General features: G+C 41.8%; 1 protein-coding gene across 3 annotated transcripts in view; it reads left to right on the forward strand.

Moving 5' to 3' along the window:
• Nucleotides 1–19,041, forward strand: part of PAK3 (p21 (RAC1) activated kinase 3) — a 190,503-nt gene that overhangs the window by 136,507 nt on the left and 34,955 nt on the right. For 2 of the 3 annotated variants that reach the window (XM_054040344.1, XM_054040343.1), the window contains 6 exons: nucleotides 4,439–4,539; nucleotides 8,254–8,298; nucleotides 9,425–9,578; nucleotides 12,861–12,898; nucleotides 15,566–15,697; nucleotides 18,269–18,431. In XM_054040344.1, coding sequence (XP_053896319.1) covers nucleotides 4,439–4,539; nucleotides 8,254–8,298; nucleotides 9,425–9,578; nucleotides 12,861–12,898; nucleotides 15,566–15,697; nucleotides 18,269–18,431 — 633 coding nt within the window. The remainder of the gene's footprint in view (nucleotides 1–4,438; nucleotides 4,540–8,253; nucleotides 8,299–9,424; nucleotides 9,579–12,860; nucleotides 12,899–15,565; nucleotides 15,698–18,268; nucleotides 18,432–19,041) is intronic. The other variant, XM_054040345.1, reaches the window with a different exon arrangement.

The raw sequence follows: 19,041 nt of genomic DNA on the forward strand, positions 1-19,041 counted from the left end.
ATTCAGAGGCTGAGTGTCTCCTCCCAGCTGGGCTCTGTTCCTTCAGGAAAATTGGGAGCAGAGCCATTCAAGGAAATTGCCTGGGTTGTGGGGTGGGATTTTTTGGTTGTTGTTGGGGTTTTTGCAGTCCGGTAGATAGAGCCTTCTTTTCCATTCTTATCGAAACACCTGGATTTGCTGCTCTGCAAAAATAACTACTACCGCATAGCGGGAAGTGGTGGCACAGTAAGGAAATTACAGGAAATTAAATCTAAATTATCACAAAGGAAATGAATCCATATGATCCTCTTTTCAGCTATATTGGTGTAAATGATAGTAGTATTAACAATGTTAAACCCAATGAAGATTTAGATTGGTGTAGCTGAGAGCAGAATCTGGCCTTTGGTAGTTAAGTTTCCTCAGATACATAAAAAATGAGAAAATGGAGGAAGAACAAACCTGACGGGATAAGGGGGAAAGGAGGAGAAATAAAAGAATGGGGATGCTGGGGTAGAAAAGAAGGGAGAAGGAGGAATGATTAGAATAAGGCAATAAGAGGGTGGAGAAAAGAAAGGACCCAGAGAAAAGAACAGAATGAAATGGGGATAGAAGGAAATTAAACAATGAAATGAGCAGGTGAAAAAAGGCAAGCTGTTCTTTCCCTTACAAGAGAAAAGAAAAAGTCACCACTTAGCTGAGTCACAATTTACTGCCAAAGAGATGCTTTTTTAGCATAATAATAGTGTGACTGGGAGAAACCAGACAGAACACTGTCGATTTCCTTGTCATCTTTTGATCTGTAATAATTGTTGCAGATGTGGTGGGTGATTTCACATTTCCCAAACTTTGACAGCTGTGTTTATATTGGCCAATTTATCAGAGATCATTTGTAACATAAGCAAGCAAGAATTACAGATATTCTTGCAGAGGAGTCAGTCCATCACATTATATTTCACCACTTCACATAGAGTGTATGTGATTTGGGTTGCAGGGCATAGAAAAGTGTCAAAATGTTTAGACAGTGGGGTTAAATATAGACATCTAATTCCTTATTTAATTTACATGTTATCAGTGTTTTGAGTGCAGTCTTTAAGCAGAGGTATGCCATGCATGCATGCCAAGTCTCCTGAAGTGATCTATAATGCTTGTCACCAGGAATGAGCATCCAGTGAAGGATAACAAGTTCCATTTTTTGATAGAACATACTATATAGCACCTAATTTCACTTACAGATTTGACTGTTCCTTTAAACTGAACTTGATGACCCTTTAAATCCAATTTTTGGTGCAATCACTTGCAAGTGGCAAGCTAGGAAAAGCCAATTTTGTTATATACAATAAAAGGTTACATACACTGAAAGGATATGACCTCTTATTACTGAAAATCAAAGTAACAATTCGTTATTTGCATTCTGACGTAATATATTACCGTTGTCTCTTCCAAGTGCTGAAGGAAAATAAATTATCAGTTAACATTGTGTAGAGGTTAGGATCTTGGGCAGAAATGCAGCAGGTAATTATTTAATTGGGATAAATGCAACACTATGGACATGGGAATAAAGAATTCAGAATACCCTATATTTTCAGTACAAAGTAGGGTGACCAGACAGCAAGGGTGAAAAATCAGGACGGGGGTGGGGGGTAATTGGCACCTATATAAGAAAAAGCCCCAAATATCGGGACTGTCCCTATAAAATCGGGACATCTGGTCACCCTAGTACAAAGGGCAGTGTGCGCTAACTTTGGGGAAAGTTGACTTTTCTCTGCCAACTAACTGGATGTGTAAAGTGGCATTAAGGTCAAACAGGGAAAGAAACACTTCCTTCTGAAATGAGATTAGCACAGCTCATACTGGTTTGCCTGCGAACCAAGAGGGACCTGGTTTGTGTCTTGACTATGGTATTGTGCAGGATGCATGCACACACAGTAAGCTCAGGCACCAGATGAGGGACTTCACTAATGCCATCAATTGGCAGACCCAACGCTGTCACTCATCAGGAAAGGCAAAATAAAAAGCCACTAGCTTAGTGTTTAAGGTAGAAGTCTGACTTGGCTCGGATGCAAATAAAAGTGCAAAATGTGAATATTTATAGAACAAAGACTTCATTCACTCAGTTCCCCACCGCGCTCTCTCAGTAGAACAGGAAACTTGCTTGTGGAAATAAGTCTCTCAACAAATTTGCTGCCATATAACATTTTCTATACAACTTGGCTATCCTTAATAATGCACCCAGGGAGTGTGAAGGACAAATGAAGGGAAGGCACAATCACTTCCTGCTCTCTTTCTAAACTGTCATGCATGTTGCTGACCAAACATGCAGATTCACAGCACGACTCCCACAGCTTTGGTGAAAGTTCTCCCTTCCCACCCAAAACCGGTGCTTTATATCAGATCTTCCTTTAGCCTGCAACTGCCATGTTATTTATTAACTTGTATTACAGCAGCACCTAAAGACCCAAATCATGGCCCCATATATCTCTGGAGACCTTGTGACGGTTAGTGTGGCGTCATATCAGATTTGCAGAGCCAGTCAGTCTAGGAACGTGAAGAGAATTTGTAAATCAATTCCCTAAATATTTGTATTAAACTGATGGGAAGGGAGGAAAGGAATAGCTGGTTTCAAGGGTATATTGCAGAAATTTTCAATTTAAAGCACTAGAGACGATGCAATGTGCATTCTACATAAACATTTTATTAACATCTTCTCTCTCAAAGTGGGATTAGTCACTAAAACACATTGCAGATAGAAATTCGAATATATTCTAGTCCCCTTTGTAGCACATTCTATTTCAACTGAAGTGGCAAAGCTGTTCCACAGGGATGCACACCGCATTAGGATAAAAGAAGAACCTGCAAATACAGCGCTACCTCGATATAACGTGACCCGATATAACACGAATTCGGATATAACACGGTAAAGCAGTGCTCCGGGAGGAGGGGGGGGGGGAATGGGGCTGCGCACTCCAGTGGATCAAAGCAAGTTCAATATAACGCGATTTCACCTATAACGTGGTAAGATTTTTTGACTCCCGAGGACAGCGTTATATCGAGGTAGAGGTGTAGCTATTTCCTATACCAGGGGTAGGCAACCTATGGCACGTGTGCCGAAGGTGGCACGCGAGCGGATTTTCAGTGGCACTCACACTGCCGGGTCCTGGCCACCCTGTCCAGGGGGCTCTGCATTTTAATTTAATTTTAAATGAAGTTTCTTAAACATTTTAAAATCCTTATTTACTTTACATACAACAATAGTTTAGTTATATATTATAGACTTATAGAAAGAGACCTTCTAAAAACGTTAAAATGTATTACTGGCACGCGAAACCTTAAATTAGCGTGAATAAATGAAGCCTCGGCACACCACTTCTGAAAGGTTGCCGACCCCTGTCCTATACTATCTACCTGTATGGTTTCTGTTTGTAAAGTATGATGATTCTCCAAAGGAACCAAATACTTCAGCTTGTACTGTCTCTGAACTCCTGCTGTTTGAACATAGTGTATGAATTATATGTAGTCTTTAGAGATGTATTTGGGAGTTCATGTAAATATGTTCTACAATTAGATATATTCATAAGCTTATATTTGATATTTTAACTAGGGTTCTGCCTGGATTTGGATAGGTTTCCCCAGATGTTTTTGTAACCTAAACAAAATTTGTTGCATGAATACAGTTATTTCACCGTAACTCCTAATTGGATGTGTTAGTGGAGGTACCTTTTGTCTTATAAAGGGTTGTCATTCATAGTATCTCAAAAACTGTGCCAGGCACAAAAGGTGAGTGCTCCTCAAGTACTTTGATTTGGTCACCAGCCAGGGGCCAATATTTTGTTTACTGTCAGTTGAATACTCAGTAAAACTGGTCGTGGATGTGGTGCTGCCATTCAGTTCTTCAGTGGAGCAGAGTGCTGGGAATGGACAGCCATAAGATATGATACTTTACCAAAGGGCTATAACAGGAGGGAGAGGAAATGCAAATGCAACTTTTATTGATTTCCCCCACCCCCCTCCCCAAGCAAGCTCCTTCCACAAGAAGCACCAAAATCTGTTAGGACAAACTTCAGAGTTTTGAAAAAATAAATCAAGTATTAGCCGCTGGATATTCATATTCCACTTGATTAAAAAGAGAAATGATGGTGGAAATAACTTACCTACCTGATTCCTTTTTATAGATGTCTAAGAAGGCTTTTACAATTGTTTAAAGTGGATTCCTTGCTTAACTCTCAGTAGCTGTAATCTGGATTTGGTCATGTGAAGAAAATCAAATACAGTCTCATGGGCCACCTCGAAAAAGGGGTATACATTAGGTTGGCACGTCATTAACCTGGGTCTATGTAGCAGATAAGCTTCCTTTTGAATTGTTTCCCAGTTTAAAATGGTTACTTTGACTGAACCTGATTGTAAAAACTTGTGAATGAAAAAAATGCAGAAAATAAGTGCATGTTAACATTTTTGCCTCTAGCCAATAAGAAGAAAGAGAAAGAGCGTCCTGAGATCTCTCTTCCTTCAGATTTTGAACATACGATTCATGTGGGGTTTGATGCAGTCACCGGGGAATTCACTGTAAGTAACCTCCATATTGCACCTTCATTAAGTCTCCCAGTTCCTTGTCAGTGAAATAGTTTTTTGCAGCCAGAAACTTCAGGTGATGACAGCAGTCAGGCTGAGAAAAAACAGACTTGTTGGTTTTGGATATTTTCAGTACTTTACCTCTGATTTCGGTTGCTTCCCCTCTCTCCTCTCCTCCCCCCGCCTTCCCTCGGATTAACAGCAGAGTACCCGTGGAAAATGAAAACTAGGAAGAACCCAGGTGCCTGCCTGGATAAGTCTTGTAAGCTGTTTTGGGGCTAGAGTTCACTCTCTTTGGAAAAACATAAGGAAAGTGTGCACACGCACACACATCTGGACAACTGGCCCTAAGGGGCATAGTCTAACTGGCCTATAAACATCTGCAGAAAGCTGCAGAACAGGCATTGTGGAAGGCTGATCATTTTGTTTCAGTAAACAACCTCCGAGGTATTCCCTGTCCAAAGACTAGGTAATCAGGCATGCTTTTAGCTCGAGTAGGGTAGTAATGTAACCGTCAACTTTGCCACGTAAGATTAGTGGGAAGAGTTAATGCAATGTGTTTCAGCTCAAGTAATGGGGAAAAGAGTCTGATCTAAAACCCACTGAAGCCAATGGGAGGCTTGATTGGGCTTTGGATTGGGTCACTAGTTAGGTGTTGGAATCATTAATTAATTAGTAAGCCTAACATGATAGTCAGTTTACTCTTACTTTTTCCCAGCCTAGCAGTACTAGTAACTTCCCATACCTTCAGTACCCAGTATGCTGATGGATCGGACTATGCTGGAAAAACATGTTGAATGGTAGGAAGTGCTAGTATTGATTGGCTGTGTAAGTAAAACAAGCAGGATGGGAAAAATCATTTTGTAGCTTGCTGGCCAATGTGCCACTAGCTTCCAAAATCTGGGCACCAAATGCAATTCTTCTGTGATTTTTGTTTTGATTGCTTCTTCTGTTTCTTTAACATGTTTCAGAAAACTCGAACTTTCCTGCTTCCTAAATAAATAAATAAAATCAATTAATACATATAAAATGAAAGCTGTGTGGTGGCAACACACAGTTTATAAGAGAACTAGAATTTAAGAGCCTTTAGTCATTTGAAAATGTTACACTCAGAATATTTATATTGGATTTTAAAGAATAGACATGACTTCTAAATGTGTACTTTAAAAAAATATTCTGGGCCAGATCCTGAGGTTCTTATTCAGGCAAAACTGATTAACTTCACTGGGAATTTTCCCTAAGTAAGGCCTGAGTAGAGATTGAGTTTAGACCTCCAGATTTGGTCTTCTGCCTTTAGAAAATTGCAACAAATATATCAATTTCAGAACACTTTTCTGGTATTCGCTCTACATTTTATTGTTTCTCACTCCCATTCTGTCTCTCTCTGTAACTACTTCACAACTAACTTTAATCGTTGCTGCCATTTCTCCGTTCCACATTACATTCTGTCACGTTTTTTATTTTCCTCCTTTTGTGTTTACATTTTCCATCTCTTTCTCTTCCACCTTTTCTATCCTATTCCTTCCTTTTCTTTTGTGTTCTCTCTTCTTTTCTCTGATCCCATTTTTCAATGTTCTCCCAGTTACTGTTCTGTTATTTCTTTCCTTTTTCTGTATTCTGTACTCCTCGGTCTTCTCTCTTTGTCTCATTCCCTGTGCTCATTCTCTTCTGTGTTCTGGCTGGAAGAAAAGTGAAATGGATCACAATGATCTTCCCTGGTGCACGAGTAGACAATGATCCAAGTCATTTTCACTTCCCTGTCAGCTGGAACGAAAAGGAGTGGAACAACAACAAAAATAAGTTTTCGGGTTTGAGGCACCCTCTACCTGCACTTCAGAGATCAGCACTGATTTGGCTCAGTTTTAATATTGCTGCCAGCATCCATTGTGTCAAATCAGTAGGTCTGCAGCATCAGACTTCTTATTGTCACATCTAATGCCATCTGCAGTCCATTAGCACAGGCCCTGGCCTCTTAGAGAAAGCAACACCTGTTCTGGACTAAAAGTGCACAGACCCACTTTTATAGCCATGATTTATTTTCAATTACTTTTTTTCTCTTTTAAATTATGGGCACTAGCTTCCCGTTGTCCAGCCACACTTTGTTGGATAGTTATTTCTACAACCATACATACTTGCTCCTGAAGCATGAGAGTGCAGAAGTTAATTCAGTGGGCTGCTGCCATAAAGAGATGGCTGCGCCATCAGAATATACTTATCCCACCCCTCCAAAAAAGCCTGCTGATCATGAGGCTTGTTGGTACAGGCCTACTCCTGCAGTACTTAATATAGCAAAAAGCCCATTCAAGTCAAAGGAAATATTGCTCCATTAAGACCACAGTTTGCCCCATAGCCATGAGCTAATTCCAGTCACCAGATATAAGTATTGTGTTACATTTGGCTTCCCTGATTTTTCCCAACCTGGACACAAGTCTTGTGTCAGCCAAATAGTCACATGGTAAGTAAATTTTGCTGAAGGGACTACCATTAGCTACACAACTTTTTAAAAAAAAATCCCCACTGTTTAGTGATCGCATTGTCTGTGTCTCTCGAAAGTTTGGAAGTGCCATGGGAATGTGAAAATATTTTAAATTTCAAGCAATTACAGCGGTTGTCGTGCCAGCCATGTCTGCTTTATTGGTTATGCGCAATGCATAGAAAATTTCTAACACCCAGTGTTAATCACCCCCCTGGATGTATTACCTGACTGCTATTCGTTGCATCTAGAATTGGAATCAGGAACACCTGCATGGGATCCTGAGTTTTGGCTATAAGGTTTTAGCATCAAGCTATGTTGTTACTCATGTATGCATGTTAAAACTCCATTTCACTGTGCTTGGAGCAATCATGATTGCTAGGAATTAGGGCACAAAGCACCAAATGAAATTGGCTGGAAACTGTTGGGTGGAAGCATGCTTCTTTATTTATTTTGAAGAAGCTATTGCATTTATTTTCAGGGGAGGAAGGCTCCGGATTTGTAGCTTTTTGGTTTTGTTTTGTTTTTAAAGTGAATTTTGTAAGGCATGCCTTTTAGTGAAATAGTTTCCTGACCCTCAATCTGGAATAAAAGCGGGCCACACATCAAATTTTTAAAGATTCTTGATTAAGGTTTTAGCCAGTTGGAGGAAGTCATGGCTTTAGATCCAAAGAATTTGCACATTAGTGACCTAAACAAAAGTCTGTCCAAAGATTCCTAGGTTTTTCACTCTGACATGTACATTACTTGTATTATAGCAAAACTTGACCTTCTAATATGAAATCTGAATTCGACAACTACTTTCTCAGTTGCACTTTGTTCACTTGTGCACTGGCCAGTTATGATCTCAGGACTGGAAAAGCAATGGAAAAAGTTGCATACAGCTGTTAAAAATTGCTAAACTGGTTTTAAAAAACAAAAAAACACTGAGTAATTTTTCCAGTCACTTGCCGTGAATCCTCAGTAATATATTTTTGTAAGGGAGGGGAAAAAATGGTAAAAAGGGGGATGATGCTTCCAAACTTTGGAACAATTGTGATTTTTCTGTTTTTCCTAAGTCTGTCTTCCTGTAGCCTGTCCAGCACCTAATCTATTTGGTACTTATCTCATAATTTTCCCACTTTAGATGGGATTTCCCCCATTTCGGCCCATTGGTTTCACCTCCTTACCACCTTCTAAGTTGTCCCACATTCTGTTTTAACTTTCTTTTCTTTCTTTATTTACGTCCATTACAGCCAGATCTCTATGGCTCACAGATGTGCACAGGGAAGCTCCCAGAGGTGCGTCACAGGCCCAAAAGAAGCTTGCATCAAAGTGCTTCTTTGAGATGTCATAGCACTGCAGCAGCAGGTTCATGTGTGTGCAGTAGATTTGTTGCTTGGCTTATCCCACATTTTTGTCATTAATCCCAAACTCCGGAGGCCCATGTCACACATTGATTTGCAGAGAACTTCGTAGGAAGAAGCCATGTAAAATGTATATCTAGACCGGGGTGGCACCAAGGTTACGCTTAGATGCACCTCAGGTATAGTCTTTATTCAGTAGCTCCTCTAATTCGCTGCTAGATGTTGGCTGTGTGGTAAAAGGGGAAAATTGTAGGCTCTGAAACTTAGGAAATTATACTGGATGTTTAAAGCAATTTGTCAACAATAATATTCCAATGCAAATTTGCAGCTTTCCGAGATTGGATCCATTTCCAAATGTCACCCTACCTCTTAAGATGATTGAAAACTCATGCTAGTCTTTGGCACTTCCAGCCTGTTTTCTGAGTTCCTACTTTCTATAAATGGTTAATAACGAGCATAAAGAGCTAAGGGCGCTGGAAAGAGACTTCTTTAGCAGCAGCAGCCGTGTTACAATTTTTACAATTCAATCCAAATCGTTGCCCCCTTCTCCAAACTAGAAGCAATATTCCCCTGATCTAGACATACATTTATTTGACAGTATCAGGGAGGGGGTTTATCTTTTAATTACAACAGCAACTATATATTTCCATTCTTAAGCATTGAAAATCCAGTGTAAAGCTCCTAAAATACACTTGTTCTCCACAAATATAGAGTAGTCTTGTTATGTCTGCACTTAATCACCAGGAAAACAAGCTAAGCCTTAAATCATTATTCCATGGAAGAGCAGAGTTGATTTAAAGATGAGTTTCATGCACGTTTTTTCCTGTCAGTCATAACTTTCTTTTCTTTTCTAAAAGTTGGATCCTGGTTTTAGCTCTGTATTTTGATAGAGAAGAGAATGATTACATCTACTGTGTCAGTTTCTTATTTTAAATGTAAGGCATCAATTAAAGTTTCTGAAAGTAATCTTACAGGTAGCATGGGATTCTTGGTAAGGAACTATGCTGGCTGGGGCTGCGGAATTTCCTAAATCACCATTCTTTCTACTTGGCATCCACAGGGAATTCCAGAGCAGTGGGCCAGGCTGTTACAGACCTCCAATATAACAAAACTAGAGCAAAAGAAGAATCCACAAGCTGTTTTAGATGTTCTCAAATTCTACGATTCCAAAGAGACAGTTAACAACCAGAAATACATGAGCTTTACTTCAGGAGGTAAGTTGAAGCCATGCTGTGCAAGAAACTGAAAGCCAAACTGCTTCAAAAGTAAAACTAGGGTTACCATATTTCCACAAGCAAAAAAGAGGACACGGGGGGGGGGAGGAGCCCCGCTCTAGCCCCGCCCCATCCACTCCCTCCCACTTCCCACCCCCTGATTGCCCCCCTCAGAACTACCAACCCCGCCCCCGTTCCTTGTCCCCTGACTGCCCCCTCCTGGGACCCCTGCCACTAACTGCCCCCTAGGACTCCACCCCCTATCTAAGCTGCCCTGCTTCTTGTCCCCTGACTGCCCCCTCCTGAGAACCCCTCACCCTCACTGCCCCCCCATGACCCTACCTGTCCCCTGACTGCCCCGACCCTTAGCCACACCCCCACCCCATATTCTCACCCCCGCCCCCAGAAAGACCCCTGGGGACTCCCATGCCCTATCCAACTGCTCCCCACCCCCTGACAGGACCCCCAGAAGTCCCGACCCATCCAACCCCCTCTGCTACCTGCCTGCCTCGACCCTCTCCACACCCCTGCCTTCCTGACAGCCCCCCCAGAACCCCAGACCCATCTAATCCCCCCTGCTCCCTGTCCCTGACTGTCCCAACCCCTCTCCACACCCCTGCCTTCCTGACAGCCCCCCCAGAACCCCAGACCCATCTAACCCCCCCGCTCCATGTCCCTGACTGTCCCAACCCCTCTCCACACCCCTGCTCCCCTAACAGCCCCCCCAGAACCCCAGACCCATCTAACCCCCCCCCGCTCCATGTCCCTGACTGTCCCAACCCCTCTCCACACCCCTAACCCCTAAAAGCCCCCCCCCAAACTACCGACCCATCCAACCTCCCCTCCCTGTGCCCTGACCAGGGCCGGCTTTAAAGAGCTGAGGAATCGGGCTGCGCTCCGGCCAGAGCTCCGGCCGGGGTTGCGGGGCTTGGGGCCGGACCGGAGGTGCTCAGCCGGGGCTGGGGCCCGAGCCGGGCCGGAGCCGGGGCTGGGGCCGGGGCTGGCGCTGCTGGGGCCCGAGCCGGGCTGGAGCCTCCGGGTGCCACTTGGCCCGGGCCAGAGGGAGCCGTGCAGCCAGGGCCGCGCCTCCCCGGAGCTCTCCTCCTCACGCCCCCCCGCCCCAGCTTACTGCTGCTGCCTCCTGCCTGCCTCTGCTTCTTTTCAGACTTCCCGCGAAGATCTGATTCGCGGGAAGCGGGGGAGGGGGAGGAGCAGGTGGGTGGAGCGTTCAGGGGAGTGGAGGAGGGGGAAGACAGCTGCGGGGCCGGACAGCGTGGTAAGGCTGCAGGGGATGGGGGGAGCCGGGAAGGGGCTTTGGGTGCCCAGCGGCGCTTGGCCGCCGCTTTTCTGTCTATAAATAGCCGACTGGGGGGAAATCCCGGACATTTTTAGATTTTTAAAAATCCCCCCCGGACAGCTATTTATAGACCGAAAAGCCGGACATGTCCGGGGAAATCCAGACATATGGTAGCCCTAGTAAAACAAGTGTCTTCGAAGTGCAAAGAAGTGACCAGAAAGACATTCCAATGACAAGGAAAGATCTAATATCCTGGAGTTGAATGCTGCTTCCTCCCAAAGATGCAGTTGCAAATGTGGAAGAGTAATTGGATAATCTGGTTGTTTTTGTTACTTCGTTTTCAAAATTAAATAAGAGGATTGAGTAAAACAGTCACTGGCTCTTTCATTCTGAAGCCACAAATAACTAGTGATCTGCACAGGAGGTGGGTGCTATACATAAATATATGAAATGTATACAACATTTCTGTTGTCATGGAGTCTTCCTAGGAATCTGGATGAAGGATCAAAGAGAAAGAGGTACTTTTAGAGGCTACATCATCTTCATTCTGGGGATTTGATTGCAATTGAGGTGCCATGATTCGGAAGCCTCCAAATGTGACCTTGCTGTCACTTTTCCTAGGTTTTCTGTACATTCTGCAAGGTCACTAAGCAGCATTGAGAAAATGTTTCCAAGGAGAATAATTCTAAATTTTAGTTTATATTTTTTTCAGCCTGTTCTGTTTTTTGTTTTTGTTTTCCTTGTTAGCTAAAGAAACCCTGTTGCCCGGTAATAAATCATGTCTACCAAGGAAGCTGAGGCTTCAGACTGGGTAGAGTGTGTGAGGCTTTAGTAATGATGTGTTCTTTTCTGTATCATGGCTCTCCTAATTATTGAGCTGATTCCTACACGAAAATGTTGTGATACAGTTAAGTTTGTAAAGACATAGCTATTATTTCTGCTAACGTGGTGTTCAAACCCTGCAGCATGTGAGCAGCATCTGTAACTTTCTTGACCTGAAGTTGTTCATCTGATAGAGCTAATAAAAATGCCACCAGCAGTGCCAGTGGAGACAGTGACTTCCTTGAACCTGGTGGCTCAACTGAGACCCGTAATTCAAAAATTGATTGCCTGAGTAACCTTAAACTTACCCCCACTAAAATAACAATTAACGCTGGGATAAGATATCAAACATGCAACATTTCAGGCTTGTAGGAGTTTTGTGCATGTGTGTGTGTTCGCAAAAGCTAGAGGGATGATGATCCGCTTTAGAAGGAAAACTGACTTACGTGCTTATGGAGTTGCTACTGTGGCTTCATAATAATGGAACAATCACAATATGAGGGGGGTTATACTGAACCTTTTCTATAGGAAGGTTTTGACCCCCCTAGAAAGAAAAATGCATGTATTTGCAATCTTTTTATCCAAGTGACTTTATCGTAAGCCTGACTTCAAACTGCCTTCCCTCCAGGCACCAGCGAAGGAAGCAGGTGCTTGGGGCGAAATGTCCGGGTCGGCGGCGGGTCCCTCAGTCCCTCTCTTCCTCTTTGAGCTTCCGCCGGAAGTGCCGCCGAATAGGAAGAGAGGGATCGAAGGACCAGCCGCCGAATTGCCGCCCAAGAATGGAGCAGCACGATTGAGCTGCTGCTGACGTACCGCCGAGGCTTTCCCCCCCCCATTTCGCTGCTTGGGGCAGCAAAAAAGCAGGAGCCAGCCCTGCCTATTGGTGAAGGACATGTGCTGGACCACTTCCCCTCTCGTTTGGGATAGTAAAGGGTAGAGTTAAACATGGAAAACAGACACTAAAGTAAAATGTAGACATTGTAGTAAAGAAATAGCCCAGATCATTCCACCATCTTGCTGTCATCTTTATAAAGTAACTGGTTTTGCCAAAGGGGTGTTCTGAATGAAATCTGACGAGTTTTGGATGAACTTGTTCTGCTGGATTCCCCAGAACAAGTTTTGTTATGAAAAGTATCTAGCTTATCTTCCTTTGCACCTTTCAGATAAGAGCGCCCACGGATACATAGCAGCCCATCCTTCGGTGAGTGTAAAAAAAATAACAGTGATTTCATTTATGGTGTTTGTATAAGTCTGGTGGAGTAAGCCATAAACTCTGAATTTTCTGGAATACCAGTCTCCTCTGCTGAGAGAAGTCAGACACAACATCTTTGCAGCAGTGGTATTTAGATTCCATTGGCTATTTTTAATTTTCTGTATAATACCTGACAGACAGATTAACGTCTGGGTTTGTTGACGAGGAATTGCTTACTATTCCCAGCCCTTTATGATTTATATTCTTTAGTACAGTGTGTTATTCCAGGCTCTCTGTGTAGTTTTTCCATCTTAAAATAAAATCTCTACTAATTTTTTTTGCTTTTGTACTTCTGTGATTAAATTAGATATATGACTGAACATAAATAAGGTTAGAAATTATTCAAAACTCACTGAAAGAATTTGTAAGAATGTTTTAAACATTGGTCCATTATAATTAATGCTGAATTACTGTGGAAATCCCAGAGATATATTTATGATGTCCATATTAATATTGACTGCATTTATCAGTATTAACATTATTGCATTAAATATCAATCATTAATTAGGGATTTGGCCTTTATTTTAAATTCAGTGACTCAATTTCACAGTTAAGGTTTTCAACTAAAGCCAGATCCATTAACCATAATAAAATACATTTCTGGAAGAATATTGCAATCACATAGGAATATAATCAGTATGGCCTTCAAAGTGGTTCCTACCAGTGGTTATGGCCTCCTTAGGAACTATCACTGTATCTCATCAGATGGGATATAACCAGTAGCAAGATACAAGTTCCTACAAGACAATAGCCTATTCAAGGGATTCAACAGGAATCTTATATAACAGGGAAGGTGGGAGCTCTATCGCAGTACAAAGAAATCATGCAACTCCTACTAACGGAATTTCACCCAGTAATACAAGTCTGGTATTAAATATTCAGGGTATTGTATATCGTTTAGCTTCACAATTCTAGTGTTGTCACATCAACCGTGGAACCCTTCTGGGGTATGGAAATGGTTTGTTGTGGTCTGGCATCATAGAAGTGAGATTATTTTATTGCATGATTTTTTTTTCAAAAATGTGTAAGTGTGTAAAATATGAATATTAAACAGGAAACGTTACAGTCATGTGATATGCCACAGAATAATATATGCTCTTTCCCTTCTACACTGAGACAGCTCCAAGTTCTGGCAAAGTTGCATGATATCATATGGGGGGGGGAGGGATAGCTCAGTGGTTTGAGCATTGGCCTGCTAAACCCAGGGTTGTGAGTTCAATCCTTGAGGGGGCCACTTGGGAATCTGGGGCAAAATCAGTACTTGGTCCTGCTAGTGAAGGCAGGGGGCTGGACTTGATGACCTTTCAAGGTCCCTTCCAGTTCTAGGAGATGGGATATCTCCATTATTATTTATATTATTATTTATATAGAATATGGTGAATGCTCCTCTGACCTGGTAGTTGGGTTATGCAGCATATAATTCTAAAGTTTTGATACTTTAGTAACTTCTTTTACAGGTCAGCATTTTCAGTAAAATCAGTTGTGCAGTGGAATAGATTCTCGAGGGAGATGCAGTATCACTGTATATATATTTAAGGACAAATTAATTAAGGCAGTGGTAGGAATGATGTAGTGAACTGTTTGCAAACTATAGGGGTTTAGACTGGATGATCCATACAATCATTTCTGTCCCTTCTAACATTGATACCAGATACTGTACTGAAGAGAAGTGGTCATCTCACAGGTTATGTGAGAGACCTGATTATTTAGAACAAGTGTCCCCAGTCAGCTTAAGATCCTGCTTTGATAACCATGGTATTCTCTGTGTTCCTTCTCTTAACCCCCCTATCAAATACCCTTCAGCATTTGGTAAATGTTTGATTGGACTTTTCCCCCGCAGTCTATTCTTCTTCTAGCAATTAGTCCACATTTTAGGTATAGTAGCTGGGCTTATGGTAGTTGCAGCCCCATTAACTTTATACACTGATTCACTGAAACCTGGCAAAGAGCAGAAATACTAAGCATTAAGCATTAGATGAAGATAAATGTGAAAAGCATCTAAACAGGAAAAAATAATATTATGCAGGGTAAAATAATAAAAAAAAGAACAGCTTTTCTCTATAATACAGAATTTCCTGTTAGACTTAATGAAGGATCCTTTGAGCTTTGAAGTGCATTAATTAATCTAACTGGTAGACTTGTTAGCTTAATTAACTGTTACCATTTCTGCAAACATGTTACCAAAGCAATAAACCATGAACTAGCGGTGATTTTCTAACTCCTGCATATGTTCAAGTATTGTTCTCAGTTAAATTAGTCTTTCATTAAGTATGTAAATGAATGATTTATTTGCCTTTATTTAATGTAATTCCTCTAATAATGCAGCATAGGATACAATTCACTAGCCCAAATGCTAGTACCATACCAAGACTAGCCATGAATAAATAAGAGGCAGATGAAAAACACCAAAATGAATTAACCAAACAGTACACATATTTGTAATCATAAAAAAATGCACCATATGCAACAAATAACTGAGGTTTCTACATCTATATATAAATGTAAAATTCTCTGCTATGTCTGAGTAGATTAATGCTGTACATTATTAACAAGCCTCCCATGCTGTCTTTAAAAAATAAGTGAACAATCTGTTATGCTACTGCCTTTTATCCACAGAGCACAAAAACTGCATCAGAACCCCCTTTAGCTCCCCCAGTTTCAGAAGAAGAGGATGAAGATGAAGAAGAAGAAGAAGATGACAATGAACCTCCACCTGTTATTGCACCACGACCTGAGCATACAAAATCAGTAAGCTCACTAGCAGCTTTGATTACTGTTGTCATCATGTGGTATAACTGAGAGATATATCTGTTATAACAGGAAAGTGTATAGAATTCCTTTTGGGTGAAGACTCAGTGTTAGAATCCTAACTATAGCTTTTAATTCCCATGAACCTACAGAAGCCAGGAGATTCTGATGTGAGGCTTTTCATGTAATCCTGAGCTTTTTCCATTATGCCAATAGGTATTTCGAAACTCTGAGTTCAGTTTTTATATTGTGTTTGTGTATATGTAATACTATGTTACTTAACATACATATATATAAACGTGGACTTAGCCATGGTCAGTGGAGAGAAGGCTTATGATAGTGCTAGCTCTCCTCCTTGCTGAGAGAGAGAGAGAGAGAGAGAGACTGAACAGATGTGATGGGGAAACGAAATGAAGAGCAGATATAGACAGTGCGATTCCTTGTCTTCTAACAGGACAAAGCATTTGTATAGTAAAAGACAGATCAAATATATAAATGTTTTCCTAATGATGCTATTCTATGCATGCAATTGCTGTAGTTACTATGGGGATGATTCACAGCTGTGAATGGGAGAAGTGATCTGCGAGATCACAAATTGAAGGAGGGAATTCCACAGGATAGTGACTCTATTAAGATGTGGTCCCCATCATGAAAATAATAAGGCCTTTTATTATAACAGCGGGATCTGTCATGTCTAAATGCACTCTTTAGAGGATGAAAATACAGACCACCCCAAATCAGCCATATCCAGTTCTGCTGAATGTAACCTGATCATTACGATTCAGCTGAGCAGCCATTGGCTTTGGGGATGTTTGCATCACGGCTGCTACTGGGTTTTTGTGGAAACTGCTCCCATCAAGACCAAAACGCTTTCACGTCCTTACTTCAACTCCTCACTCATGGACTAGACAGACTAATATTTTCTTTAGATCTGTGAGGTCAGTACGTACTTTTAGGGATTCCAAGATCCAGTCTGATAGACGAGCTTCTCCAGAGCTGTTGTTATTTGTAACATGAGACCAAAATGGCTCCAAAAGCAAAATAATAATGTCTACATGTCATTACCTTTCTTTAGATAATTTTCTTCTTCTTAAAGAAAAGCAAACAGCTTTCTGAATAGCAGGAGCTGTCTTGCATTTACATGAATTTGCTCTATTACAATAGTAAGATTATTTACATTAATGAGTGGAAAGAACCGATGATCAAATCCTAAAGGATTTGGACAAATCCAAAATTCCTTCCTCGTTTTTTTCTTCAGAAACTCCCTTGAAATGCATGAGAGTTTTGCTTGAGCAAGGATTTCTGGATTTAGCCCTTGTGCAACAGAAATAATTTATAGAAGGTCTATCCCAAAGGCACAGATCTAGTGCTGGGTACTGTTCTGCAGGAGATGTTAGCTCAGTTCCTAATCTTGCTCTCCTAAGGCTTGAAGTCCCGAGGAGAAGCATGCACTTAACCCTGTTTTGAGGGGGAATGGAATACTTCTCATCACTCTAGTGATTCCCCTGGCTAATTAAAAGTGCAGTAATAGTCAGAAAAGAGATAGATATTCACCCAGTGTATTCACACTCCTTTCTTCTGACTTAACTGACCTAAAAGAAGTTTTTGTTACTAATGACTCCTGTTTGTTCTACAGGGCCATCACAGGCTCTGGAGCACTGGTGGGCATCCGGATTACCGTGACGGGCCGCAGGTTGCCCACCACTGCTCTGGAGAATGAGCTGGATACACCTCTGCCTCAAGCATCTCCAGCAGCAGTTTTAACTGAGTTCCAAAAATCTTTTTATTACAGATTGTCAAGAGATGCACCTTCTCTGTTGTGCCCCCTACTAGCCAAGCATGGCTCTGCAGAGGCCAGCCTCAGTTTTCCCTTAACATGTCCACATTTGCTCTGCTGGGGGTCCAACTTATTAAACCTTGCACAAAGTATTTCAAAATAGAATTCAGACCCACCGTCTTCACCCCAGTTTCATCTGGGCCTAGCCTCTCCTCCCTGAGTGTCTGTTCTCTCCTTGAAGTTTCGTTCTTTCACTCTGGCACCAAACTTGGCACAGCCTCTCTTCCCCAAGTGTCTGTCTTCTTGCTCTCCCAGCACGTCTTGCCTGGAGTTTGAGCCCAGGACAGAAAGAGCCCAACTTGTCTCTCTGTTCCCAGACTGTACGTGTAAACAGAGAATTTGAATCACTGAGACATAGAGCCTCACAATGTAATTTGTACAGTCACCCTTCAGAGCTTAATCAGACTATAAGTAAGTAAATGTTCCCCTCTAGGGTTTGAAATACAAAATTGCAGCACCAAGAACCTAAAAATGAAACTGACTCTAAATAAGGATAAAACTGACTTCATTAGTTTTCATTGTCCCTGTTTTGAGAAATGCACAAAGGAAACAAACACCTTAATGTAAGTTGCCATTGGTGATAATAAGTAAAGGAACATAATTTGTTTTTGTTTTTTTCCAGTATGACACTTAAGTTGGCAGATTCCCTATAAAGATTTATATGTGAGATAAAATCTCATGGGGATCCATCTCCATACCCACCTTTCTGACCTCAGAATAATTTTCTGTTGCAGATCTACACTCGGTCTGTAATTGAACCTGTTGCTGCACCAGCACTAGTTAAAGAGGCTACGACCCCTCAGCCTGAGAACTCAAACACCAACACTTTGTACAGAAACACGGACCGGCAACGAAAAAAATCCAAGATGACGGATGAAGAGATCCTTGAGAAATTGAGTAAGTGTCCTGCCCTGACCTCTTGTTTGATAAGATGTTGTCTATATGTGTCTCTCCTGTATGCATGCAGAAGGAATGTCCTTATTTTAGTGTCACTGGGACACTTGGGCTTTCTTGTACACACAGCAGTTGTGCTCGATGGACAGGAAACAGAGATGGAGGGAATCCCTTCCTTCTCAGTGGGCAACCTGTGATTTGCCTGCCTGTGCTTTATAATGTGCAGTAGAGAGAGAGAGAGAGAGAACATTTCTGGATAAGCTGAACAGTGTTGCCTAGTAACCCCTGGTGTTCTGAGTCACCAACAGGTGTCCATTGGGCTGAGCAGAAAACACATACTACACCTCTTCTACAGTAGTAGTAAGTGCTGCTGGTGAGGATCCCATCCCCTCACGGTACTATGTCTGTTTCAGGTCTGCAGTGGCATAATGCCGCCAATTACTGCTGTTTTGGCCGTGCACCGCCTCTCCTCCCGCCCCAGCCTGGCTAAGTTCATTAAGCTATAGCTTAGCCCTGAGTATGTAAATATTCATATTTACAAACCATTGTTTCTGTTGTGATTGCATATAAATCTTTATTAAACTCAGATTGCAGACTTAGTGGTATAGAAGGG

The sequence above is a fragment of the Malaclemys terrapin genome, chromosome 9 (genome assembly GCF_027887155.1).
Source record: "Malaclemys terrapin pileata isolate rMalTer1 chromosome 9, rMalTer1.hap1, whole genome shotgun sequence".
NCBI classification, from domain to species: Eukaryota; Metazoa; Chordata; order Testudines; family Emydidae; genus Malaclemys; species Malaclemys terrapin.